The sequence below is a fragment of the Lampetra fluviatilis genome, chromosome 7, assembly GCF_964198595.1.
Source record: "Lampetra fluviatilis chromosome 7, kcLamFluv1.1, whole genome shotgun sequence".
NCBI classification, from domain to species: domain Eukaryota; kingdom Metazoa; phylum Chordata; class Hyperoartia; order Petromyzontiformes; family Petromyzontidae; genus Lampetra; species Lampetra fluviatilis.
Window position 1 is genome coordinate 12,984,616 of NC_136281.1, and position 26,573 is coordinate 13,011,188.

Genomic DNA, 26,573 nt, shown 5'->3' on the forward strand with positions numbered 1-26,573 from the left:
GAATTTCCACCACTTGCCTAGGGTCGCCAATATCATTTTAGCCATAAAGCATTTCAATGTACCATGTGCTTGTCTTTATTGTCGTATTCTTGGATGTCTTAATGCTTTTAATTACTATATTCTTGTGTTCATTTAAAAATGTGTGTGAAGTCCCATTCATCATTGATCCGTCTCATTTGAATATACGTCAGTAAATCTAAAGGCGAATGTCTGCCTAAATAAGTTTGAGCCATACCGCGGGACAGAACGAAAATTACAAGGTGAAACACCCCAGAACAATTAAAAAAACCTACACATGCAAACAGATAATACTCAAAATCTCGCTGGTATGCTGGGCCACCTCGTAACCCAAGCGTTTTGGGAGTTTCACAGCATTGCATGGTGTCCTCCGCTGCCATTTCGCAAAGGTGCCTGACGGTACTTGGTGGGCAGCAACTCATCTTTACTACAGCTGTTGCAGGTTTCATTTCAATCCAATTATTTGAGTTGTGAGCCACCTGGCCAGGATTGCGCAAACACGTGGTCCACTTTTCACCATGGACAGACATAGGTTGTTCTTAACGTATCACTAAAGCGACAGACATTTGCGTATGAAATTCCATATGTCATTGATTCTCGTGCTGTCTGGGACATCGTTCCATTGTCCAACCGGTACCCTATTTAAAACACTGCAATTTAAATGTTCCCACGTGAATCCTCCTGGGCAGTGGATGACGTGCAGGTGTCCTGCTACCGGATCCTGTCCAGCCTTTTCGCACTTGGAACGGGAAAGAACATCTACGTGGAGAGGTGAGCGGTGCGGCACGTGGTCGCATCGAATTCGCCCTGCAGGGCACAGATCGAGAAGTAACCGCTGTGGCCTCTTTCATGCATGAAAGTGAGTAGAACAAAGCGATAACCCCTGCAGACAACTAAGGCGGTTGACGTTTGATTCCCTGGAGCCGTCCTCGCACTACATATGCCGAAAAGGGGCCAGTGGAGTGCTTGTGTGCGTGTCATTGCGATTGCGTGTCCGTGTGTACATCAGAATCTTTATTTAGACGGGAGGAATCCAATGAGCTGTGAAGCCCTTTTTCACAGATGTCCAGTAGAGTCCCATTGATGGCATCGTGGTCAATGCGCTGCGCTGCAAAAACCCGGTGACCTGATGTTAATTCCCAACCATGGTTAACGACATAGGGGAGTGATTTTAGAACTGGTCCTGGGCCTCTACCAGTGTGATTTAACTTTTTTTCACACCATATATAGCCAACCGTGCTAATCGGAGGATGTGGTGGTGTGTGTATACAATAATATTAACAAGGATAAAAAAAAAAAGTTAAGCATATGCATGGGCTGAACACGTCACGATAAAGAACGATGGCCGGTGGCCCAAGACGGATGAGCGAGTGGCAGCCAGGGGAGGGAATGTGCCCAAGAGGCGGTCCCCCCTGCAGAGATGTAACAATAAATGCGGCTGATGTGCAGGATCTAGATGGATTGTTGCATCGCGGGACCGTTGAGATGTGGCGACGGCCTGGGGAAGGCCTTCATCAGGCAGTGGATAGTACACGGCTGATGAGGATGACGTACATGTGCATGTGCGCAGGCAGCGGCCTGCTCTGGGCGAGTGCCTGTCGGCGCTGGCCACCGCCTTCCCAGTCGCCTTCCTGGAGCCGGAGCTCAACAAGTTCAATCCCCACTCCGTGTTCAACACCAAGACGGCACGCGAGCGCGCCAGTGAGTAGCGCGCACGGCTGCGCGTGTGGCTGCGTGTCCGGACCGCTCCGTGTCGTCGACTGTTTCACTGCTGGCTTCGTCAACCCACAAATAGAGAATCAGAATATTTATTCATACTGGAAGAATCCGATGAGATATAAAGCTCTTTTTCACACATGTCCAGTCTGGGCGGGTAGGAACGTTTCAACAACACACAATACAAAAACACGATAGGAGTGCAAAGTTCAAGAAAGGTAGACAAATCACCCAAACACAAACAAACACGACACTAAACCATCCCCATCCTACCAGACAAAGCCCACTCAGGTGTTAACTTATATTTCCACAATACACACTGGCTTCATTGGAAGACATGAGAAATCAATTCACTTTTGATCGTTTTTCTTTTTTCAACTTGATCATTCCACCACCCACTCTCGACAAAACCCTATTTTCTGCACGATGAACTTTGGGGTTATCCACTTTTGTTTGTAGGACGCCCCCTCTAATGTTAAATTCTTGTAGAAGAATTAATTGTGTTCATGCCGGGTAAACCTCGTTTATTTTGTCCGCTAATTATTCACACATCTGACTCAATAATGATCGTCCTGCGCAATGCATACACGTGCTCTCATTTACATACGTACGCACAATGCAACTTCACTCATGCTCACACACATACAATCCCACAACCACACACACACGTGCTCGCTCGCAGTGATGGGGCTGCCGGTGCACGTGGAGGACGTGTGCAAGGACATCCCGTCGCTGGACAAGCTGCTGCAGGAGATCGGCGATCTGGCTGAGTCGGGCGCCCGCTACACGGAGATGCCGCACGTCATCGAGGTGGTGCTGCCCATGCTGTGCAGCTACCTGTCGCGCTGGTGGGAGCACGGCGCCGAGGAGGACCCCCGGCGCGCCCTCGAGGAGCCCGTGTGCACGGCCACCACCTCGGAGCACATGAACGCCCTGCTCGGCAACATCCTCAAGATCATCGTCAACAACCTGGGCATCAGCGAGGCCGCCTGGATGAAGCGCATCGCCGGTGTGTTGCGCCACGCCGTCCGACAAGGGAGCCCGGCTGAGTGGCTCTTCGGACTTTTCTCCCGCCGACGCCGCCGGCTCTTGGGATCGTCAATACGTCGCTTTTGTTTGGCTGTCGGAGCCCTTGGCGTGTTTGCAACTGAATCTTAAGAGAATCACTGAACGTGGTCTGGTGTGACTTGGGCAACTTGCAGCAATCCATATTTTTCATAAATACCGGTAGCTATTTTATTGAAGAAAGAAAAGTGTGGTTACGTAGCAGTAATGGCACTCGCGCGCTCATGTCTTATATTTTGCATGCCATTGACTCTTTGCTCGGTGCATCTCCCAGTAATCGCTTTCTGCACCGTCGTGTGGAAAATGTTTCCCTTTTGTTTTTCAGTATCTTTAAGTATCTTAGATAAAGCACGTGTGCCAGCGATTTGAACTTATGCACAGCATAACTGCACCATACTTCTTTGGATGCTGTGTGGACAAAGGAGATCAGCATATAGAACCTGTATCTGGGATGCCTGGCCTCAAACATGGGTATCTCCCTTTGGGAGAATCTAAAAACACATGAAAGTGCTGTTGGTGAGCACCTATGAAAGCCAACATGGCACTTGAGGGGTTGGTGCGGCCAGTACCACCACGTCCGGCCGAATCCACTTTGGGCAGCCCCCGCACCAGTTCAGATAATCTTCACTGGTGGTGGCCATGAGCGGGAATCGATCTCGGGTCGCTGGGTTCGTAGTGCAGTGCACTAACCGCTACACAGTGGCACACACACATGCACACGTCTGTAAACTCACACATCTCGAGTTGCCTACAGTCTCTTTGTGACCCTCCCTACCGTCTGCGTTGCTCTCACGGCCGCAGTCTTCGCCCAGCCCATCATTGGCAAGGCGAAGCCGGAGCTGCTGAGGAGCCACTTCCTGCCCACGATGGAGAAGCTGAAACGCAAGACGGGCAAGGTGGTGGCGGAGGAAGATCGGGTGCGCGCCGAGGCCAAGGGCGACATGTCCGAGGACGAGCTGCTCGTGCTGGACGAGTTTGCCATCCTGGCGCGAGACCTCTACGCCTTCTACCCGCTGCTCGTACGCTTCGTGGACTGCGGGAGGTATGGCGGTGCTGTGTGGTGGTGCCCAGCGATGGCCCGGAGGTCATGAGGTGTTTATGGCTATTGCCGTCACTGCCGCGACACCTTACTTCTCCACTTTGTTTTGCCCGATGCCACAGCTGTTGTGTGGTCGGCACCTGTGACCTCGAAAAATCTGCTTTTAGTCTCACCGCAGTCATGCTTTTGGCCTCCCCCCATGGCTGCCAACGCCCGGATGCCACTCTCAATTCCTGTGTTGGTAACTAGCGCTCGTAAATCCTGCGCACATGCCCCACGCAATCATCACAGCATTCTTTCTGTGCTTCCCTCAATAGAACATTCCCTCTGTATTGTTTTCCTACCATGATCTATTCTAAACTTTCAGGTTTGCTGCCATGTCACGCCAAGAGATTCTAAGCATAATCCACATGCACCTACACTAACAGGCCAGATGTTTTTTTCTAAGTGCCTTGTTAAAGTCATTGCACTGGACAAACATAATAATAACTGTGAGTGTTAAGATACAATTTTGAAGCAACATTTTTTTTATAATAAAGTGAAATAAATGTTTTCATCTCCCTTTAAATCTTTTTCCCAGTTATATTTCAAACGTTGCTATCTGTATCGTGTCACGGAACAAAGACGTTTCCATACGGAACTCTCACAGTGAGCGTTGTAGCGTCCGTTCATGTAAGAACACAACCCCTGGAAGACATTCTCACGGAAATACATTTCAAGTCGCTTCCATGTACTCCACATAGGATTGTCGTGTGGCAATCATTCTAGCACTTTTTGATCCTTAGAGCTGAAATATGCCGAATGTAGTGAAAACCAAACTTGATATTGTTTTTTTCACGCAATAATCGCTTGAATCCAAAAACTCATTGCGCTTGAGCACCTGATTTAATGATGCCTGGCTGGGACTTTGATTGAACCCAGACTTTCACTGGTGCCAGCTCCTATTGTGCTCTGAATTTATCACAAGGAGCCCCCCCCCCCTGAACCAGCCGATCATCCATCCTCTTAATCCTCAGAGACTTCCGAATCTCGAGTCTGCTTTGGGCCTGAAATCCGCTTAGTCGCTACGTCAACGCCCCTGTGAGTTGCGTACGCTCTGTCCTGCAGGGCCAAGTGGCTGATGGAGCCCAATGCAGATGCGGAGGAGCTGTTCTTCATGGTGGCCGACGTGTTCGTGATGTGGGCCAAGTCGCCCGTGAGTGGCCGTTGCCCTGCCTCCACGCTCGGTGGATTCACGCCGCATTTAAAATGCATCATTCTTGCTTTTGTACTTTTCATTACTCCATTTAATGACTCATTTTTTTCCCCCTCGAGTGTGCGCGGCCGCATCGGCACGAAATTCTCAAGCAGAGCGTTAAGCGTTATGAGTTTCAAATTCTGCTCGGGGATCAGCACATCCCCATCTTTACCGGGGGGTCAATAAAACGAGGACCACTTTTGTGAGATGCAGTTTCATGTTTGGACCCTCTCTCAAAATGTGTTGTATTTGTGATGTCACCAGGGGTTGTGCTGTAGATACACTGACCCCTGTCGTATAGTTGTGGAATCGCAACCCATGGGTCATGGCCATCAAATGAGGCGAATGCCTCTGAGTCCACAGAGATTTTTCTAATGAATCTCTCGCAAAAAAAAACGATTGTGAATGCTGAATTTGTCTTTTTGATCAATTAGGAAGGTGATGTTCAGCAAGTTTGTATGAGAAAGTTAAGACATTATCATTCATCATTCATACATTCAATATTTCGCTTGCCATGTTTCTATCATATTTGATACTCTTTTTTTAAGTTTCCCAACGAAATTAGATATTAATTTTTTACAAGTAACTTTTAAGGGAAAAAACACAAGTCGCGCTGGATTCATGTTTCATCTTCATACCTGTCTCCTCGTGCGGTCGCATGAGCTACATTTAAGGAACAGAGATAAACTACGGGATGTTCGTCGTCAAGATGTAATCATGTATAAACGCTTCTGTCCTTGCAGAACTTCAAACGGGAGGAGCAGAACTTTGTGGTTTCCAATGAAATCAACAACATGTCCTTCCTCATCTCTGACACCATGAGCAAAATGTCAAAGGTGAGCAGGCTCCCGCCAATGCAAACTGTAACCACTCATTGACCTCGTTGATTTCCTTCACGTGACGAAGGCACCTCGTTTATTTATGTGCCTCAGTCCAGGGATCGGGTCGATCCATTACAATGCATGGCATCGTTGTTTTGGATAAATAGCTTTGAGCTTTGCTCCGGGAGAGATCTGAATTTAAAGGATGCATTAGGGATGGTAAGAAGTCGAAGTGCTTGGCGCCCTGCGCTTCGAACCCACTGACCTGAGTTCAATTCCAAGTAGAAGCTAATATCGGTTGTGAGTTATGTCTGAACTGGTCCCGGGTACCAATTCGACAAACTTGCACTGCATGGTGAAGTATGGTCAAATAATCCCCATGACCGACAGCGTAAGGAGGCCTTAATTCAGTTAATGATTGACAAAGGACTCAAATCTACGGATCAAAACTAGTTTATATTTTATTGATGCCACTGAACAATGTAATCACGTGGTTATAAGATTTCGTGGTGTGTCTCCAGCAGAGTATGTGCAAGACCATATTTCTGACTTCAAACAGTTATCGAAATGATTATTACTTGAATAATGCCGGTTACGTAAACATGTACAGGCACCAAGTTATACAAGGCCATTGAACACCCTGTCAGCTTATGGCTATGCTTAACACACTGTGGTCCATGAGGATGACAATTATGAAATGAAATGTCTTACTCTTGACCCGTTGAATACTGCTCCCTGAATGCACCCTTCCTGCGCTGACAGAAACTCAGTCTTCCTGCGCCGAGTTTCACGTGACTCGCGTAGATCCTCGCGCTTGCAGCGTGAAAGCCGCTCACCCGAGACGCACCGTGCACAGTTTGTGCTTCACGTTCTGCCGCTGCCCGAGTGATCCACCTTGTTAGGGAGACAAAGACTTGAGAGGTCATGCTGGGCTACTGCTCGGCGCCCCCCCCGCCCCCCCGCGAATTGATGTTCCATTGTTCTCGGTGATGTGTCCAGGACATTATTACCTTTGTATTCATGTCACCGTAACACGGTTGGAACAGTCCCAGTGCGCGTGTGCCCCCTTGGGTTTATTATGAACTGTGCGTCGTTGATCCGCACCAACATGCGTAGAGTGCATGGGGTAGCTCGATCAAAATGTGCACGTTTTATTGTTATTTTGTGAATAAAGTAATGGCGATAGATTACATTGCAAGTAATTTTCGGGGACACGAACAATGTTTACAAAGACAAATATGATAAATAGTCACGGATCAAATAAATACGGTAACCGTTATATACAAATGTAATCAATATCACAATGCATCTTCAAACTCGTAGCATTTTTGATTGCACAGTCGCAATGATTTACAGAACATGGTCGTGGCTGCTAATTTATCAAGCATTTCGCTGGGAATGCCAAGGACAAATTGATTTATTTTAAAAATGCATTGCCCGTAGGTGACCTGCCGTGTTAAATGAGGTGCGGAACTGGCCGACATTGCTGTAGAATTCAACTTCTGTTGGGCCTGGTGGCTCTTGGAGGTCAACGCTTTGCATGTGTCCGGGACCCCCGGGGGTTTGAGCCCTGGTCTCCCACCTGAGATAAAGTTTTCATGACGAGTGAGGCTGATGCTCGCAATCTTGTCACCATCGACTGCATGCAGTGCAATAAAGGTTAAGTCACGTGATAGATTTAAACATTGACCAGCGTGGTGGGGTCGGGTGAAACAACCCCCAATGACAGAGGCCTCCAAACAGGAGTGGCTTTTACAAAACTCCGTGTACTAATCTGTTTTTATTGTTGCAGGATAGAAATGGAGGGCAAATGCATACGTAATTTTGAAGACGATGGGAATTTTTTTTATTAGATTCCTTTTTCGTATCACCTATAAGCACGTGCAATTTTGTTGTACGATCAGCAGTTATTGTACTGCTGTTATTATTATGATGCCATTTTCATGCCACGTAATAACACGGATGTTTTTACTTTTTTACTGTTTTTTTGTGTTCGTGTTTTTATGCGATTCGCTTAAACAAAAAAAACCGCATCCCCTCTAAGCGTGGAGGCTTCAGATGGACAAAGGTCAGCATCACCCCGGCCGCTGCGTTCAGAGCAGACGCTCGTTTTCACCGGAGCTCGACTCACTTCTCCGTTAACTCCACCTGTTCATAACGTAACAGCCCGCACCGCCGCATTCTGGCTTCAACCCCCGCAGGGATTTTCACGATAACGCATGGGGAGGCAGTCTATAGCCCGGTCTGCGCACGGATTTTTTACTGAGTAGAAATCGTTGCTCTGTCGGTAACGCTTGCCACCGCCGGTTGTTTTTAAGGGGGGGACAACAACAGTGCCGTAAAGGACTGGCCTTGTCGATGCCTAACCAGCGATAGCTTTTACGTAATATTATCATGCCCTCAGGAAGTGACGGTGCAAGAAGTTGCGACAAGTCACTCTATCGTCCTGTGGTGTTTTCTCAAGAGATCACCAAGACACTTTTGGCGGCGATGAGAGCAACGCTTTGGACAAGTGTCATTCCGTGTTCCTCATTAAAAACCACAAAGTGTGGACTGGGCCACTTCTATGCAAATGTCTTCCTGTCATTATCATCACAACCGTGTGCTCTGCAGAGCACAGGGATTTATATTGAGTGAGTGATCAACTCAATAATCTAAACACACTTTTTTTGATTACAAAAAGGCATAATCACTGCAAGCCAAATGGGACATTTGTTGTCTTGCAAATCGAGCAAGCTAAAATCTTAGTGGGTGTGGTGTTGGGTCCACGTGCATCGGGACCCGAGATGTAGCATGGTTGATGCCAGAATGGTTGGCTGTATGAGGGTTCACTTAACACCATTATCACTGTTGGAAAACCGTGTGTGGTCTGCGGTGATAATAATAGGCTTGACCTTGTCACGGCACAACTCATGAGTGCTGTTTTCTTTCAAACCTTTCTGAATATTACAACCACCGAAATGTGTCTTTATTCGTTTTGCTATGTTGTTGTGAAGACTGTGTGTGTCCACTTGTCTGTAACCCGTGTGTGAATCCAGTTCACTTCGATTCTAAGGTGGTGGATTATAAGTCCCAGCACATTTTTTTGGCACTGGTGGACATTTTGATGCCATACAGACAAAAATATCTCGTCTTAAACTGGACGTCAAACATATTTTGTCCAGATGTGGGTGGCAGGGTGACCCAGTGGTAACTGTTGTGACTCTGGGTTCAAATTCCCGACTCGGGTGCTTTTCTCTGTCGATTTATGTTTGATTTTCTCCCCCTGTTCAGCATGGGGTTCCTCCGGGATGCTCCGATGTTTCTCCTATATCTAAATACACGAACAACGTAACTGGTGTTGGCCAAACGTCTCGATGTTGAACAATTAACTGCAAATTGCTTAATTGGTCATAACACCGCAGCAACACAGCCCCCTAGTGCACAAATTCAGAGTTGAGACCCAGCGAGCAAAGTAAATAACAACAAGAATTGCCGTATTCTTGGTTCTTTCGGTAAAGTCACGTAGAAGGGAAACAATAAAAGAATTAATATATATAAAGCAATACAATTATCACGACGTTTCGACTGCAAGAAAATTTGAAAAAAGTCTAAATTTTCTTGCTGTAGATTTCACGCCTGATGATGATTGCTTGTGTTGCAGTCGAAACGTCGTGATAATTTTATTGTTTTCTATATATTAATTATTTTATTATTTCCATTCTACGTGACTTTACCGAAAGAACCAAGAATATGAATCCCTGCAGTCACGAAAGCTCTAAATCTAAATTTAAGATTTGCCGTGCCTAGGCTCCCGTAGCATTCGGACTGCCACCACCCAAGGACATTGTGGATTTTCTTTTTTTCTGACTTATTCTGCACTCTGTCTGGTGCCCGTGTTGTTGTTGTTGTTTTCGATAAAGGTTTGGCGGCTCACCCTAAGTTGGTGTGACGGGACAACATTGACATCGTGGCAGCTGCATGAACATAACATTTGGCGTCGTACTTACATATTCACGTAAAACTTTATTATTTTGTTGCGTTCAACCTAGTTGGCCTGTTTTGCTCAAACCGTTACCCTATACTTGTGTGTATGTGTGTGTGTAGATTTTCCAGTGCTTTCGGTGATGATGAATAATGTGATTTTTAGGGGTGTCAGAATATATCATTGATTTCTGGCTGCGGTGCTGTAATACCCTCGAAGGGAGATGGATTTTCCAAGCATGCTTAGGCCCCGTGATACTGCATCGAGCGATTTGGAGAAATCTATTGAGCGTCGAGCACCCGTTAATCTTTGAGAACCTACTGGCTAACAAGCGCAATCTTGTGCACAAGAAAAACCCTCGCTTTCTGCACAACATGCATTTAATTTCTTCAGTATTCATGTATCTCTGTACTACCACGTTTCCTTCAAAACTATTATTTTTAGCAAATACTGTGTGGGGGAAGCGGGGGGGATGCAAAGTAGTTTACGTTGATCTGAAAACGCTTAATCTCATATTGCAGAGCGCACGAACAGTCAGAGATGCATTAATTTCCGCTGCACGCAGACCGTGTTAGGCAGATGCATAACCCTATCGCAATAAGTCTGTGTGCCACTCGGCCAATTTCCCCAGAGTCAGATGGTTCGATCCCTGCAGCAATCCATTAATTTCCGCTGGGAATTCCCAACAAGCGGAATCTACCATGAAGAGGGCATTAACTATCTCCTGACAAAGTTTGCAGAGATGGACAAAGTGGGTGTTGATGTTATAAGTCCAAATCTAAATTGGTAAAATGACACAGACATTGAACAGAGAAAATAAATAAAATACTGATAGTCTGCAGATGCAGAAGTCGCCTTGACGACAGATGCACTGAATGTTAATGAGCTCAGGATCTCCCCAGCCCATCATCCTTCTTGGACGATTAAAACTGATACCCGCAATATTGTGATAATGACCCCCGCCATGGGAATGTGGAATTTCCGCCACTGCCTCGGCGCCACGCAACAGGCATGGGCCCTTCCCCGTGGCTCTCACGTCAGTATAAAAACGCAATTTTTTTAATGCGTTAACACCCTGGATAAATAACCGTCCATGGCGTGTTGCGCAACACCTGTGTGTGTTCACGTCTCCCGGCCCTGTCTCTTGAATACTAACACGGCGAGGTGCTTGGTGCAGTCACAGCGCGTCTATTGCCAGCGTGTCACCACTCTTCTAACGGTCATGCGGTGTGCACCCCCCCCCCCCCCCCCCGCTGTGCCCCCCCCCCACGCAATTCCCCTCCCTGTGCGTCCCCCCCCCCCCCCCGCTGTGTCCCCCCCCCCACGCAATTCTCCACCCCACCCCGTTCCCCCCCCCCCCGCTGTGCCCCCCCCCCCACGCAATTCCCCACCCCACCCCGTTCTTCCCCCCGCTGTGCCCCCCCCCACGCAATTCCCCACCCCTCCCTGTGCGTCCCCCCCCCCCCCTTCCCCGTGCAATTCCCCCCCTCCCCGAGCACCCCCCTCCCACCCCGCGGACCCCCTCCCCGCGCCCCCCCCTCCCACCCCGCGGACCCCCCCTCCCTCCCCACGCACCTCCCCCCCTCCCACCCCACGCACCCCCCCTCCCCACGCACCCCCTCCCCGCGCCCCCCCCCGGACCCCCCTCCCCACGCACCCCCTCCCCACGCACCTTCCCCCCTCCCACCCCACGCACCCCCCCTCCCCACACCCCCCCCTCCCTCCCCACGCACCCCCCTCCCTCCCCACACCCCCCCCTCCCTCCCCACGCACCCCCCTCCCCGCTCGGTGCGCGTGCCAGGCGGGCGGCGACCGCGAGAGGAAGAAATCCAAGAAGCGCGGCGAGCGCTACACGGTGCAGACGTCGCTCATCGTGGCCGCCCTGAAGCGCATGCTGCCCATCGGACTCAACATCTGCGCGCCCGGCGACCAGGAGCTCATCTCCCTTGCCAAAAACCGCTTCGCCATGGTCAGCCCCTCACGCCTCGTGCCAGCCACAATAATGATGATGACAATGATGACATTTGGTATTGCCTCCAAGCAGAACCGGCCCTAGACCTTTGGGGGCCCTAAGCAAAATTTGGTTGGAGGCCCCTTTGATGTATGATTTTTTTCACCCACTAGCTCGCAATGACTCTAGGGGGCCCTCTGCTGGCCACGGGGCCCTTTGCAATTGCAAGGGACGTTTAGTGGCTGGGCCGGCTCTGCCTCCAAGGTTATTGTGAAGGCGCTATAGGGGCCGTCCATAAATGACGTCATGCACCTAGGGGAGGGGGGGTCAGACATTTGTGACGATGTGTGACGAGGTGGGGCGGGGGGTTGAGAAATGTGACGTCACCTCAAAATGCGCAACTTTAAATAAATATAGACAACACGTTCTACTTAATTAAAGAGACTTTTTAATAAATGTTATCTCCTACAACATTACCGTACAGCGCCACATTAAATACGCACTACAATGACAATAGTTTAAAGCGATTTGAAGCATTATATTTTTTGGGGGGGGGGGGGCAGAGCTTTGTGACATCATATTTGAGGGGGGGTCTGACTTTTTGTGACGAGGGGGGGGGGGGTCAAAAATCGTCCAAAATCGCGTGACGTCATTTATGGACGGCCCCCTACGTTTCACCGACGTCGTCTGCAGTAGTTTGACGGTAGGTGGAGATGTCTACATGTATGCATGCATGTTCACCTCAGATACGTGTGGTTAATACGGACTTGATTCCTTGCAAAAGGTTTTTATTTGGTGTTTGAACATCCTAACACCTGTTTTGTTGCCAGAAAGGGTAAAATCTATTCTGATTTTTCATACTTTGATACTGGCAAAAAAAAAAAAGGTCCCATGATATGTATGTATGTGTTGAACTTATTTCGCACCGTACGTAGCCAACCGTGCTAATCGGACGTGCGGGGAAGGACAAAAAAAATAAAGACAAAAAGCAGTTCTAAAGAGCACTTAACAAAAGCCAAATGTTGGTATGTGAAATCCCAATTGAGTAATTTGCAGGTATTTGAATACATTTTGACCTTTCCTGAGGGACACTGGCCTTGGTCTTCTTGAATTACTTCCTGGGATCTTTAACGCCCCATTGTGAAGCAGACTGAATACACCTTTGTTTCCCCAAGAACGAATATTGTTCCCTCCAGAAGCCAATATTTCGAAATATGGAAGCAAGTGTCTTTTTTTCCATTTAAATCCGATCTCTACTCCTTCATTGTTGTACTTTTGTTTTATGTTATTGCTGTTGTCGTTTTGGTCACCCAGTTGAACAAAATTAACTTGAAATGCGGGAATATTAAACATTTGCTTTATTACATCCGTGCACTTTCACAAAAAAACCTACATTTAAGACTAATGTCCGAACTTGGGTGTTTATACATAAGGGTAACACTGCAGTTTTTCTGGCCAACCAGAATAAGGATTCAAGTTCCTGGCCTCATCTGTTATTGTTGACTTCATTTATACTCTTTGGTTCTTTTGGTAAAGTCACGCAGGAGAAAAGTAATAATAGGTCACGGCGTAGATCACGACGTTTCGATCGCCACACAAACGGTCGTCCCCACGTGACTTCACCGAAAGAACCAGAGGGTATGGATTCCTGCAGTCACGAAAGCTTCAAATCAAAATTTACTTAATTTGTTGATAAAACAAGAAAGACAGTCTTCCATCAACCTTGCAAAATACTGTATATGTGCTTGCATACAGATTGTCTGCGTCCATAATAGGGGTTTTTGGGTTTGATCGCGTAAATATATAAATGTGTCGTTAAAACCCGCCACCACCCGACACAGCCAGCTAGTAAGGGTTGTCACGTAACCCTTACTAATTGCCTACGTGTTAAACAGATTGTGTGCAGTCCAGTCTACATTGATAACTTATTGTATATGCAGTACTATATACTATAATACAATAACCGTTATATGAGGATCTAATACGTTTCATGTCAGAAAATGCACTCTTTATCATTTCATTACACAGCGAAGTTTATCAGTATTTTAAAATAATATTTGTTTCGTTAGCTCTTAGTCATCATCCGTGCTAAATCCACTGCTGGATGAAGGCTTCTCCAAGTCAGTGCCATCTCTCACATTGCTCATAAACCAGAACAAGTTTAACTTTAACTTTCGTGTCAAATCATTGCCTCTGCTTTTCTCTAAAATACTTGAACAGTCAAAGTGTTATATTTGTTCTCTTCTTTCCTTGACCATTAGAAAGACACAGATGACGAAGTTCGCGATTTCATTCGCAACAATCTCCACCTTCAAGGAAAAGTAAGCATGTTACCCGCTGATGGCTTGTATATGTGTGCCTGGTGTGTGTGTGTGTTCGCGAGTGCACATTCACATAAACCTGGAGACACCTATGCGTGGTTTGTGTGAGTGGTGAAGTGAAAATAGGATCAATACTTGGCAAAGCATACTATTGGTAACGTAACAATGAATAAGCAGACGATGCCTCCTCCTTCATCTACTCGTCTCCACATGAAAAGAAAAAGTATTTCTGACACAACTCATCAGCCGCACAGCCTTCTGGGAGTACGTAATTCCAGCTGCGTTGATTCAAGACGAGCAAACTCAGGAGCAGAGTCTGGCTTGCTTCAATCATTTTGGTGAACTGCAAAGTCTCACAGACAAGGAACCTCTTTATAAGATTTGGCTCCTAGTCCGCAAAAAGCAATTCCTTCGCCAACACTGCCATGGAGGTCCAATTGGAAATATACATCTGTGTTTGACCTAGAGCCCCACTAATTGGGCACAAGTAACGTACCAGGTGGTACTATATTTGGGGAGAGAAAGTCAACCGCTATTGGTAACTAGATGCACCAGGACAACAATGTAGTGCGTGTGCACCTGTGTGCGCGTGACACCGAGCCAAATGTCCACGCATCATGTTGAACAAGCTTGGCTTCTGTATATCCCCTTTATGAAAATTGCTAATGCAATCAGATGTGGTCGAGAAAATATGAATTTTATGAACATTACCACCGGTCTTCATCACGCAATCGATGTATATATTAACACTAAAGTCATTATCGCTGTGTAATGTTTCCCCCCCCCCATTCTAATGAGATCAAGCACTTTCAGCACCGTTGTGTAAACGTCATAACCGTTCCATGTTACCTATCCAAAAATTTCATCTGCCAACAAACAATGTTACCCTTTCTCCGAATGTGAATTCAAAAGGAGTGAGTGTTGGAGGCCGTTGTCTTTTTGCTCCCTGGCGGCATGTGGCTCGCTGCCGTCGACGCGCACCTCACAGCCTAACCCCGTCGTCCGCTGCGTGCGTTGTCGTTTGCCTGCACGCTGCACGACGCCGCCGTCCCCACCTGCCACAACCGCCGCTCGCGTCTCTTCCCCCCCCTACCCACCTCGCCAAAAGTACACGGGGTTTTACTTCGAAAGACTCGCCAAGAAGTTCCCCGTAGCGCTCAAATGGCTGAAGACCTGGCAGTTCCTGCACGGCGCCAAGTGCCACAGCGCCGTCGCGGACCACGTGCCGGGCCACAAAAAAAATCCGGGCTTTCGCCAACAATGCCACGGTTTTGCCACCGTCGTCACCAGTGAGGCCCCTCTGACGGGCAGGGGCCCGAGGCAGCCCGCCCGCCCGCTCGGGAAGCCGGCCCCCGTGGGGTTTACGGTGATGGCGAGGCTTCCGAAACCGCCGCCTAGGCCCCAGGAGCAACACCTCCTGGCGGTGGTGAAAAGGGCCGAGAGGGACGAGACCCTGCCGATGCCGCGCCGAGCGATGACTTCGGTTAACGAGCCACCCAGACGAGCGTTGCCCGAGCGCGTGAGTGCGCGTGCCGGGAGCCCCGTGCTGCTGTGCCTAGGTTAGCGGGGTCCTGTCGCTGCTTGTGCCTAGATGCGTGGGGCCTCATCGCTGCTGCTTCTCCTCCTCCTCCTCCTCCTCGAGTGTGGAATTGTGTCCGCGCTCGCTCTGTCGACAGCTTTTAGATTATGTTTGCTTGAGATAGTTTTAGTTAGTATCATGTGTTTGTACGGTATGAGAAGTGGTCAAAGTTGTTTTTTGTATGAGAGCTTATTAAGCCAGATTATGTTTCCACTTGCAAAATAAACAATGGTCTCAGATGGCTGTCACCTGTGGTCAAGTTATCATACCAAGGGGACATTGAATGATACTAAAAAAATATGGTTAAGCTCGTGCTTAATATATTATTGCTCATTATACTGTGACTAGCCCGTGACAAAGTAAAATAAACCCTCCAAATGCATTAATTACCATGTTCATTGCTTAATTAAATATGTAGAAAAATATGTAGAAAGACTGATGTTTCGAGCTGAAGCAATTCTTCATTGCTCCACCACCGCAAATGCATCACCTTCATGTTTATTAGTATTTTTGCGACAATTTGGTATTTTTTTCTGACCAGGTAAGACCCCAGTGAGACTATGACTTAATTTTGCAAGGGAGACTTGTTCTATGGGGGCATTTTGGTCGTCATCCTATGTGAAGACTCGCCCCACCCTCACAATGTGGACTTTCTACAACTGGGAAAGGACTGTCAAGATATTCGACCGCGGTGCATTTCTCCCTAAAACATTTAACGATACGTAAGCTTATCGGGCCGCTGTAATACTTTTCAAAACCTAATTATTTTCAAAATTTTGGCCTCTCCTCGTGTGTGCGATCAGTGTTTATTTTCACGTATTATTTGTGTGCTTTACTGGCTGTAGTTTTTCGATAATGCTGCACATATCTTTAGTCATCAAGATGTAGAGATGCGATGGGTGCAGGAACCTCATTTCTTTATTGGTCTCAGTGTGGTTTGATGTTAACACAAAAATTCTAAGTAAAATCGAACGGATTTTTGGTTTAAAAGCTTACTTAGTGCCTTTCACAATCGGTTGCCTTGAGGCACTTTTCAATATAAAATCACAAAAAACAACATACAAATAGCTCTCGTAGTTACACACCCAACATTATCCTATGCTGTCTGAAACAAGTTTAAATTCTTGTTCATGAGGGAAAATAATTGAAAGTCGTGCACGATTAGGCACGTCTGCCATAGCTGCAGTGATATACTAAAAGGTGCATGAGTAACACTGCACTGGTGTGACATGACCATCACTTGAAATGTTTTTTTTCTCAATCACGAAAACTTCAATCGCCTGTTGGACAGCCCAGGACACACTCGCGCTCTGTGTGCATATAGACAAGAGCCATTTTCTTTTGGGATGCGTCTTCCTCCAGCCCGGCCCATAACAGGCTTCTCCCGTGACCTCGTATCACGTCGGACGCAGCTTTCACCGCGGAGGTTTCGTAGAGCCGCGCGTCGTGCCATCTCTGCACCGTCGCGCTGACTCGCAACTCGGCGGCGGTGCGTGCTGTCCCCTCACCCACCCCACCCCCCGCACCGTCCAGGCCGACTCGCCGACGGTGCGCTGGCAGATGAGCCTCTACAAGGAGCTGCCGCACCGCAGGGAAGAGAACAGCGACCCCGAGCGCAGCGTGACGCGCCTGCTCGAGATCTCCTCCGTGCTCTACCACCTCGAGCAGGTGGAGCTGCCCTACAAGTCCAAGAAGGCCGTGTGGCACAAGATCCTGTCCAAGCAGCGGCGGCGCGCGGTCGTCGCTTGCTTCCGCATGGCGCCGCTCTACAACTTGCCCAGGTGCTGCTGTGGCCCCTACCGCCGTCGTGCAGATATTTTGTTACCCTCCCCCCTCCTCCCAACTGCTGTGTAGCCCTATAGAGTATTAGGAAATATCAATGTTGAAATAAACCCTCGCAGCTGTTGAACTGTGGAGGATAATGCATGGCCGTTTGAGATACTGGGTTTGTGCAGGGTACTGATTCAGCAAGGCCAACATGCTGGGCTCCGGTGTTTGTAAATTAATGATTGTGAGACCGATAATCTCTCCCGCAGGCATCGAGCCATCAACCTCTTCCTCAGCGGCTATCAGCGGACGTGGATTGAGACGGAAGAGCACAGTTTCGAGGACCGGCTGATCGAGGATTTGGCTGTGAGTCGGTGCAGGCGGAGGGCAGTTGGGTTGTGAAGTCGGTAGCTGTATGATGTTGCATGATAAAACCAAAGACTCGGTACATGACAAATGGTTCTCACGACTACCACGTTGGCAGCGGGGTGGACAAGCACAATTCACAAAAATTTTACCAACACGTTTGTCAATAAACGCTGCCTTAAAATAAAAAAATATATAATCTGACATATCGGGCAATGGCCGTTCTTTATAGCACACAAACAAAGTTCTACGAAGAACTGGTCACGTGCTAGGAAGATTTTATGTATTTTTTCTTTTCAAGCAGTGTTATTGATGAATGTGTTGATGACTTATTTTGTTAGAGTGTTCTATGGATATACTGGCCCCTGCCATAGTTATGGTGACCTTTCACCACTGGTTCCTGGGCTGCCTGTAGAAATGAGCACAGTGGCAGTCATATCATCAATGGCTGGTCATAATTAGAACTGACAAGTAAGTGGGCATGGGCAGGACACTTCGCTTGAAGGGATGATTACCAATGGTCAAGGATAATGACCGAGTGGCTGCCAAGGGATGGAATGCATCCGAGAGGACAAGCAACGGGGAGCTGGAACATATTTAATTAAAGCCCCCTTCTGCAATATTGATTTATAAATGTTTACTGCGCAGAGAGGATAATATAAAATAATCGCACGTAGGAGAAGCACGGTTGGCTACGTATGGTGTGAAAGAAGTTCAACATGCGCACGTGACAAGCAACTTCGTCGAGCTGTCATTTGGGGCCGGGCCGCTTCCCAAAAAGAAGCTGATTGCTCCGTGGGCTTCACCTGGCAAAATATATATTTTTTTATAGTTTTAGTCTTTTTTTGTAATTTTCTTACCTTTCCTAGACGTTGCAACTCCTATCGTGTTTCTGTATTGTTTGTTGTAACGTTCTGACCCACCCCTACCGGACATCTGTGCAAAAGAGCTTCATGGCTCTTCGGATTCCTCCAGTGTAAATACATATTCTGATTCTAAATCTCAAGGCATTGGCTATCTGCAGAAAGCTCCTAAGATTGCGACGTTGCCCTGTGGATCTGAGGCCACGAATAGGGTGATTGACGGGGCAGAGCGGGTGGTCAAGGCGCCCGACGCCGCTCGCGCGGCGTGCTGTGTGCGTGTGCGCAGCTGTCAGGCATAGAGGAGGACGGAGAGAACGAGGACGGTGGGAAGCGGAGAGACCCGCTCCACCAGCTCATCCTGCACTTCAGTCATACGGCACTCACTGAGAAAAGGTGCCGCGGAAGAAACAGGTGTCGATTGGATTTGAGATTTGCAGTGCTTTGGTTTGAGTCTCATCTGCTGCTATCGGAAGGGATTATCCCCCCCTCCCACTCCAATGAATACGGGGCATTTCTCATTTCTGTTGATCGTCCAAAGCAAGTGATGGAACGTCCACATTCCTTAAGACTCAGTTCATTGTCCCCACTGAACAATTGACGAACTGAGAACGAAGATGGGACGCGTCAACTCCTGACCGGGATTTGAATTTTTCAACCTTCCAGTTGCGAATTGTGCACTCTGCTACCCAACAGGACATTCAAGTAATGTATGAGAGTATAGGTAACGGTAGAGTAGACTTTCGATTGGAAAGGTTTTCAGTGCAAATCCCATTCAGGAATGGACACAGCCCACCGTCCGTCCAAAGTCGTCTGGAGTCAGTACCCGATAATCGCTTGAGCAGAGAGACGCTTTGGCCTGTTTTGAGGTACCAGCCTGCAGCTGTGTTTTTGTTGCAGTGACAGCTTGTGTTACGGGTGGTAGTGGTGGCACAGTGATTGGTGCACTGAGTTATGAGTTCAGCGACCTGAATTCAACTCCTGGCCTACACTAACATCATTAACAAGTTATATCTGGCCTTGTTCTGGGTCTCCCCATTCATCAACTTGCACTGAAGAGTACTGTGAAGTATATACAAACAACCCCCACAACCAACACAGCATAGGGATTCCTTCATCTAGCAGTAAAAGTGGTTATAAGTTATTATTACAATTTGTTAAAATATTTATGACGGAAATAATACTTAGACTGAAATGAAATAAGTTACCTTTTAAACTGGGTTACTCATAAGAATTAAACTATCCGAATTATTTTTTCATCCCACTTTGGCATGAATTGTCTCCTGCATATCATTCCAGTAATGGGGGTCCAAGCCATCGCTGGGAATCGAACTCATCTCGCTGGGTTTATAGCACAGTATGCTCAACGCAGCGCCGCCGCTCTTACTATTTTATGCATATATATTTTTTTTTATGTATCATCGACTTAAACATTTGAAAATTTTTGATTCCGGGAAATGATAGTTATTGATCAATTGAGGTGTGGTTCGTATATTCAGTATGCGTGGTTCGTACATTGGGGTGCTACGGTGGCGAGATGTTAACTACCTCGCCTGGTATACAGGAGGTCGTGGGTTCGATCCCAGCCCTGTGACGCCTGAATATATTTGGAGTTTGCATGTTCTCCCTGTGGTCGTGTGGATTTTTCTCCAGGTCCTCCAGTTCTTCCCTCCAAATTTAGAATCAACATGCGTTTAGAGTATTTGGCTGCTACAAATTTCCACGTGATAAGCCACTTCGTTGAGCTATCATTTGTGGTCAGGTCTCTTCTGAAAAAGAGCTATACAGCTCCCGTGGGCCTTACCTGGTAAAATAAAAAAATTTTAATTTAGTTTTTAGTTTGAGTAATGTACGCTGTTTTTAGCCCATTGCCTGCCCGCTTGAGTATTTGTGCACGCCGGAACACGCTTTATCTTTCCAGCAAACTCGAGGAGGATTTCCTGTACATCGCCTACGCAGACATCATGGCCAAGGTGGGTGCCACCTCTGCCATTGTCACCATACGAGCCCGTCCGCATACATACATAAAAACCACATTTTCCTGCACGCAAGTAGACTTTGTCTCGGCCCTGCCTGTGAAAAAGTTAACAGTTCGTCCGCTGCCCCACCAAGAATTTCTCTGCCCCTTCCTGGCAATATCAGCCCTAGACAACCCCAACAAACTGTTTTGCCTTCGCACCTGGGATCAATTCCAACCGTGTTTGTGCAATTTGTAATTAATTGCGAGCACCATTTAATTATATCTCTGCGTTCGTAATTATATTATCCAACGCTTTTTCCCACCATGCTCCCACCTCGTTGTATCCACTTATAACCTCACTGCCACGTAACCGTAATTATTCGGCAGATTGTAGGGGTGCGAGTGAACGGACATATGAATAGATACGTGACGTGAAACTCTCAATTGTCCGTGGGTTGTGTGCTTATAAATTACATACAAAAGTCGATATGACGCAAAAAAGTAAACGTTGCACTATTTGATACAATGGTAGATCGATGCAGTAAAATCACGCTGACAAAATAAAAAATTAGACGTCACGAACAATCACACACAAATCGTTTATTCAACTTAAAAACACCCGACGTTGCCTCTTGCCATTGCAGAGCTGCCATGCGCAGGAGGAGGATGACGAGGGAGAGGAGGAAGTGAAGTCGTTTGAAGTGAGTCTCGCTGATGCTTCTCAATGTGAGCCGCATTTACAATGAGGCTGAGAGGTTACTTGCCCCGCACCTCCGATTGGCACGGTTGGCTAAGTAGTTCAGCATCCATACATACATACATGCCTTCATTGTTTACTTTCCTGACTGTGGAATTTATTCTGCCGAAACCTGTATCACAGTGGAAAATAGGCTCGTCTTCATGATGCATGGAATTCACAATTTTAATTGCCGCTATTGGAACGCATTTTTGAGGTGGTGAAACAATTCAGCGATTAACCAATGCATTGTTTAAACGATGCAGTGGTTAAACAATGTAAATCTGCAGAATTAACGGTTGTGGCAATGACATTTTTTTTCACATATCCCATCCCAACGGAAGCAGCGGCAAACGAGCCAACCGCTGCACTGCTTGGCAAAGTGGCTGTGCGTCCACCTGCCCACCCTCACTTTGCCCCGCCTGTTGTCCCCGTGACCGCAGGAGAAAGAGATGGAGAAGCAGAAGCTGCTGTACCAGCAGGCGCGGCTGCACGACCGCGGAGCGGCCGAAATGGTGCTGCAAATGATCAGCGCCAGCAAGGGTAGGAGTTGGCACAGTGGCACCCGAGGTGGCGTAGAAGCACAAATACAATAAATAAAAAATGTCACACATTCATTTAATAACACTACCAAAAAGAGTAAACGCTACATAATGGGTGACATTTCGGGAAATGGCCGTACTTTACGGCGTTGAGATCGAGAGGCCAGAGATTTAGTGAATGAAAAGTTGGAGACTGCACTAATGCACCGTGGCGCCCTGCGAGAAATGTAGTTTTAATTATGTTTCTAGATGAACAGTCTTAAAATGGCATATGAACCCGTTACCCATGAGTAGATTGGGGTAACTGAGCTGACATTCACAAACAGTCCTTTTATTTGAGGCTGCCAGACCCTTTATAAAGCAGTGTCTCCACACTTGAATGAGCACTGGGCGGTGCTCAGCTCCATTGCCAGCGGTGAGATTCCTTATTCCTACGGCAGAGACTGGTCCCTCGTCAGCACAGCTACTTATTCACTCGTCTGCAAATTGGTTTTCACTTTACACTCCCCTGGGAGGAATGATGGGCTAAGTCGCACCCTGACTAGGATATGAACTCGGAACCTTTCATCCACACGGGTCAAGTGTTCTTCCACAGAACCACCGGAAGAAAGTCTCGACATTTGCGTGTTACATCTGCTTAGAAATTTATATCTGGTGCCGACGGGTACAAAAATATTGTTAAAGTGCTGCAGTTTTGTGATTTCACACTCAATAAAACACAGCCAGGATGTAATCTACGGAATAAATCCATCTTGCATTAATTTTAGTGACTGAAAATGTTTCATAACAGAAATGTTTTAAATTCTGATGAGTGTGTCTTTGCTGAGGACTCAAAACACTGACTTCAAATGCAGATGGCACAGCTGGTCCTGGTGTGCATGTCCCCACCAACTATAATTTTTTGCGGTCAGCCACACCAACTCTGATAGCACAACAGAAATCCTCACTTGGCACCCCACCAGTACCCACCACCACCAATTCCCCCACACTAACAGATCAGAATGTGCAAAAAAACAAAAGGCTACAAAGAAGCATGGAGGGATGCATTCTTGTAATTACATAGAAATATAGTTAACATTTCGATTTAAAGCTTTCGTGACTGCAGGGATTCATCTTCTTGGTTAACATTACGCAGGCTCGAGACAAAACTCAATATGTTAAGAAGAAAAGTGGGCTTGGGCTGGGCACATCGCTAGAAGTGATGATGGCCGATGGTCCAGAACAGCGATCGAGTGGCAGCCAAGGAATGGAATGCAACCAAGAGAACATCCAACGGGGAGATGGAGCGATAGGATCAGCTCGTGCGCAGGCGCTGCGTGGATTGTTACATCGCTGGATCGTGGGAGATGGCAGCAGCTTGTGGCTGATGACGATGGTGGTGGTGAATCTGATGAGTAAGGTGTGTGTGACTCCTGCAGGTAGTACTGGACCTATGGTGACTGCCACCCTGAAGTTGGGCATCGCCATACTCAACGGAGGCAACACCACAGTGCAACAGGTAAGGTGTCTAGGCCAGGGCCTGCCCATGCATATCAACCAGGGTCTCGGCTAGGAAAAAAACTTTGCACGGTGATTCCGTTTTCTCTGGGCACTCTGGTTTCCTTGCCTTTGAAACAGAGATGTTCAAACAGTCATTGGACGATCCCAGAATGCTCCAACAACTAATTGAGGCTTCCCTGGACAACGGCCGTGGTTGTTACGTTGATCCTGTTTTGATATTAGAGTATCCCTGAGACCAAATACTCGGAACGAGACTGTATAAGTTGACCTTTTGAGGTTCAGTGTCAGTTGAAGGAAGCATAGCCAGATGTTGGTGGCATCAGCGTCTTCAATATATTTGCCCGCTCAAAACAATCACTCTTCTGTTCTAGATTTGAAGCTTTCGTGACTGCAAGGATTCATATTCTTAGGTTTTTTCGGTAAAGTCACATAGGTAAAAATTTTAAATTACAATTAATAAAAGTAAAATAAAATAAAATTAAAATCACGACGTTTCGGAGGCAACACAAGCCTCCGTCTTCAGGTGGAACCGTCACAGCACGCTTGCTGTATCAAGTAATTTTATTTTACTTTTATTAATTAAAATTTTTTACCTACGTGACTTTACCGAAAAAAACCTAAGAACACTCTTCTGTTGGCCGTCCTGTAGTGGAGTCTTCTTTGCCTTTTCTTTTCCTTGTCCATTCGGTTGTTTTTTGCTCTAATTTCTATTTTAATTCCTTGTGTCTGCTTTTAGGTTATGGCTTTTGTCATTGTGGGTAGCCCAAGCCACTCCTGCCAGTGAGACTCGCCTGGTCTTTGTGTTCTCACCTGGTCTCACACTAAATCAGCTTGAATCTCTTAGCCCAATGCCCTGTTGCCCAACAGCTTCCCTTCAGAATTGAAGACCAAAGTGAAATGTCTCCTTTGCTCAAACGAGCAATAGGCCAGTACTCGTGTTCTACTGGCGACCTTGAGAGAGTTAAACAAACTCCACATAATCCCCTCCGACAGAGGGGACTATCATCATCTCAGAATATTCATTGTTGAGATCCCACAAAATCATACTCGCTTCATCAACCCTGCTGTCGGGATGATTTTCCGAGTTAACCTCCAACCGGGATTTGAACTCACCACCGTCTATCTGTGAGGCAAGCACTCGGCAGTGATTATTTTACCGAGGCCTGCGTTTTTCTCTTGGCGTAAATTTGTTTTCAGAAAATGTTGGACTACCTGAAGGAGAAGAAGGACGTTGGGTTTTTCCAGAGCGTCGCAGGCCTCATGCAGTCCTGCAGGTGAGGCACAACCCTCATGCAGTCCTGCAGGTGAGGCACAACCCTCATGCAGTCCTGCAGGTGAGGCACAACCCTCATGCAGTCCTGCAGGTGAGGCACAACCCTCATGCAGTCCTGCAGGTGAGGCACAACCCTCATGCAGTCCTGCAGGTGAGGCACAACCCACGTTTACAGCTTCCCATTGGGGGCTTGGCGGGAAGGGATTCGGTGAAGGTGGAGTAGCCGTTCCCCTGGTTTCAAAATAATTCACGGTCCCATCAAGGTCTACCACCTCTCTTGGTTTTCCCCTGGACTGTATAACCTACGTTACATCTTTCGATTTGAAGCTTTCGTGACTGCAGGGATTCATATTCTTGGTTCTTTCGGTAAAGTCACGTAGAAGGGAAATAATAAAATAATAAAAATAATTGGGCGCTGTCTTTCCGACGGCTCTGTTTCTTCACCTGAGGACGGCTGCTTGCGTTGTGGCTGAAATGTCGTGAGAATTTTATTTTATTATGTTTTATTTGTATTATTTTATTATTTCCCTTCTACGTGACTTCACCGAAAGAACGTTACATCATCCTTTCTCCTGCCGTATCCGAACGAATGGAAGCACATCCACCCAGTGGTGATATCGTTACACTTTGATGAAAAATAAGAATAAGTTTGTACCCTTTCGGGCAATAAAACAGGTGTTAAGATGTTCGCCTTTTGGCATTCTGTGACCTAACAATGGTGAGACAAGGCCATACAGAAGGTTGTCTCTGGTGTGGGCCATCAGTTTCAAAGACAACGCATATATTATCAGAGCAGGTTTCTTTGCGTGTTTTTGCCACAAGTACGTGTGGTTGATGCAGACTCGTTGCCTTGCAAAAGATATCTATTTGGTGTTTGAACATCTTAACACCTGTTTTATTGCCAGAAAAGGGTAACACCTATTCTTGTTTTTCATTATTTTTGATACTGGCAAAAAGGTCCCATACTCATTACTCTTTGCTTGTCTGGTTTCATGCTGACATTTTACCTTTTCTCTTTGTGCAGTGTGCTGGACTTGAATGCGTTTGAGAGGCAGAACAAAGCAGAGGGCCTTGGCATGGTGACCGAGGAGGGATCCGGTAAGGTCTTATTCTTTCATCGCAATGCACACGTACACACACGCCGTCTCTTAATATGAACACATGTTTCTCTTGTGGGCTCTCTCGCGTGTTCTTAATCAGTGTTTTAGTTATTAACTGTGCCATTTGTTCACTATTATATGTGTTGTAATTCGCTCGCCGGAGAAATAATTCGTGAAGTGGTTTTAAATCCGTGAAAATTTGAGCATGGCCATTGGTTGCCTTGTGCTGTTAAGTTTAGGTTTCTTCCTGCTTCTCCAGTGCGATCGTAAACTTTGGTTTTATTTTATTACTTCTTTGACCTTTTATATAAAAATACTTGAAATAAACCAAGGTCAGAAGTCCTTCCACTTGCAAAGAAAATCTTCAAGATGATATGCGGACAGAAAAAAACGTGAAACTCTTGGCGCACTCTGAGAATGTAATCGCGTAATTCCATATGTTCATTGACTACTGGTACCAGTGAATGCACAAACACACACACATACGCACGTACATGAGCTCGGCCACACACAGACACGTGGGAGCACGTTCGCACACGCTCGTGCAGCTGTCGCCGAAGTCGTTATAGCCCGGCTACGACTGGCGAATGGCAAAGTGCTGCAGAGTGAATATTAATGTCTTGAACGAGTAGGCAAGGTTCTCCAACCGGTCAGGGGCATTACCACAGACAGACATGGCCATGATGTAACCCGACATGGGTGTGTGTTCTGCCGTGTGCTAGGAATTATGAACATAGAAAGGTCAAGGTCGTGGTAGC

At 47.0% G+C, this 26,573-nt stretch overlaps 1 protein-coding gene across 10 annotated transcripts in view; it reads left to right on the forward strand.

Annotated features, from left to right (window-relative positions):
* LOC144933589 (ryanodine receptor 2-like) overlaps positions 1-26,573 on the forward strand; it is a 318,383-nt gene that overhangs the window by 243,140 nt on the left and 48,670 nt on the right. For 5 of the 10 annotated variants that reach the window (XM_078858546.1, XM_078858550.1, XM_078858548.1 and 2 more), the window contains 17 exons: positions 708-789; positions 1,589-1,719; positions 2,417-2,743; positions 3,601-3,841; positions 4,946-5,033; positions 5,819-5,911; positions 11,662-11,829; positions 14,073-14,132; positions 17,245-17,492; positions 17,748-17,844; positions 18,994-19,118; positions 20,626-20,677; positions 21,309-21,365; positions 21,844-21,943; positions 23,361-23,440; positions 24,640-24,716; positions 25,740-25,813. In XM_078858546.1, coding sequence (XP_078714672.1) covers positions 708-789; positions 1,589-1,719; positions 2,417-2,743; positions 3,601-3,841; positions 4,946-5,033; positions 5,819-5,911; positions 11,662-11,829; positions 14,073-14,132; positions 17,245-17,492; positions 17,748-17,844; positions 18,994-19,118; positions 20,626-20,677; positions 21,309-21,365; positions 21,844-21,943; positions 23,361-23,440; positions 24,640-24,716; positions 25,740-25,813 — 2,100 coding nt within the window. The remainder of the gene's footprint in view (positions 1-707; positions 790-1,588; positions 1,720-2,416; positions 2,744-3,600; positions 3,842-4,945; positions 5,034-5,818; positions 5,912-11,661; positions 11,830-14,072; positions 14,133-17,244; positions 17,493-17,747; positions 17,845-18,993; positions 19,119-20,625; positions 20,678-21,308; positions 21,366-21,843; positions 21,944-23,360; positions 23,441-24,639; positions 24,717-25,739; positions 25,814-26,573) is intronic. The other 5 variants (XM_078858549.1, XM_078858552.1, XM_078858551.1 and 2 more) reach the window with 1 other exon arrangement.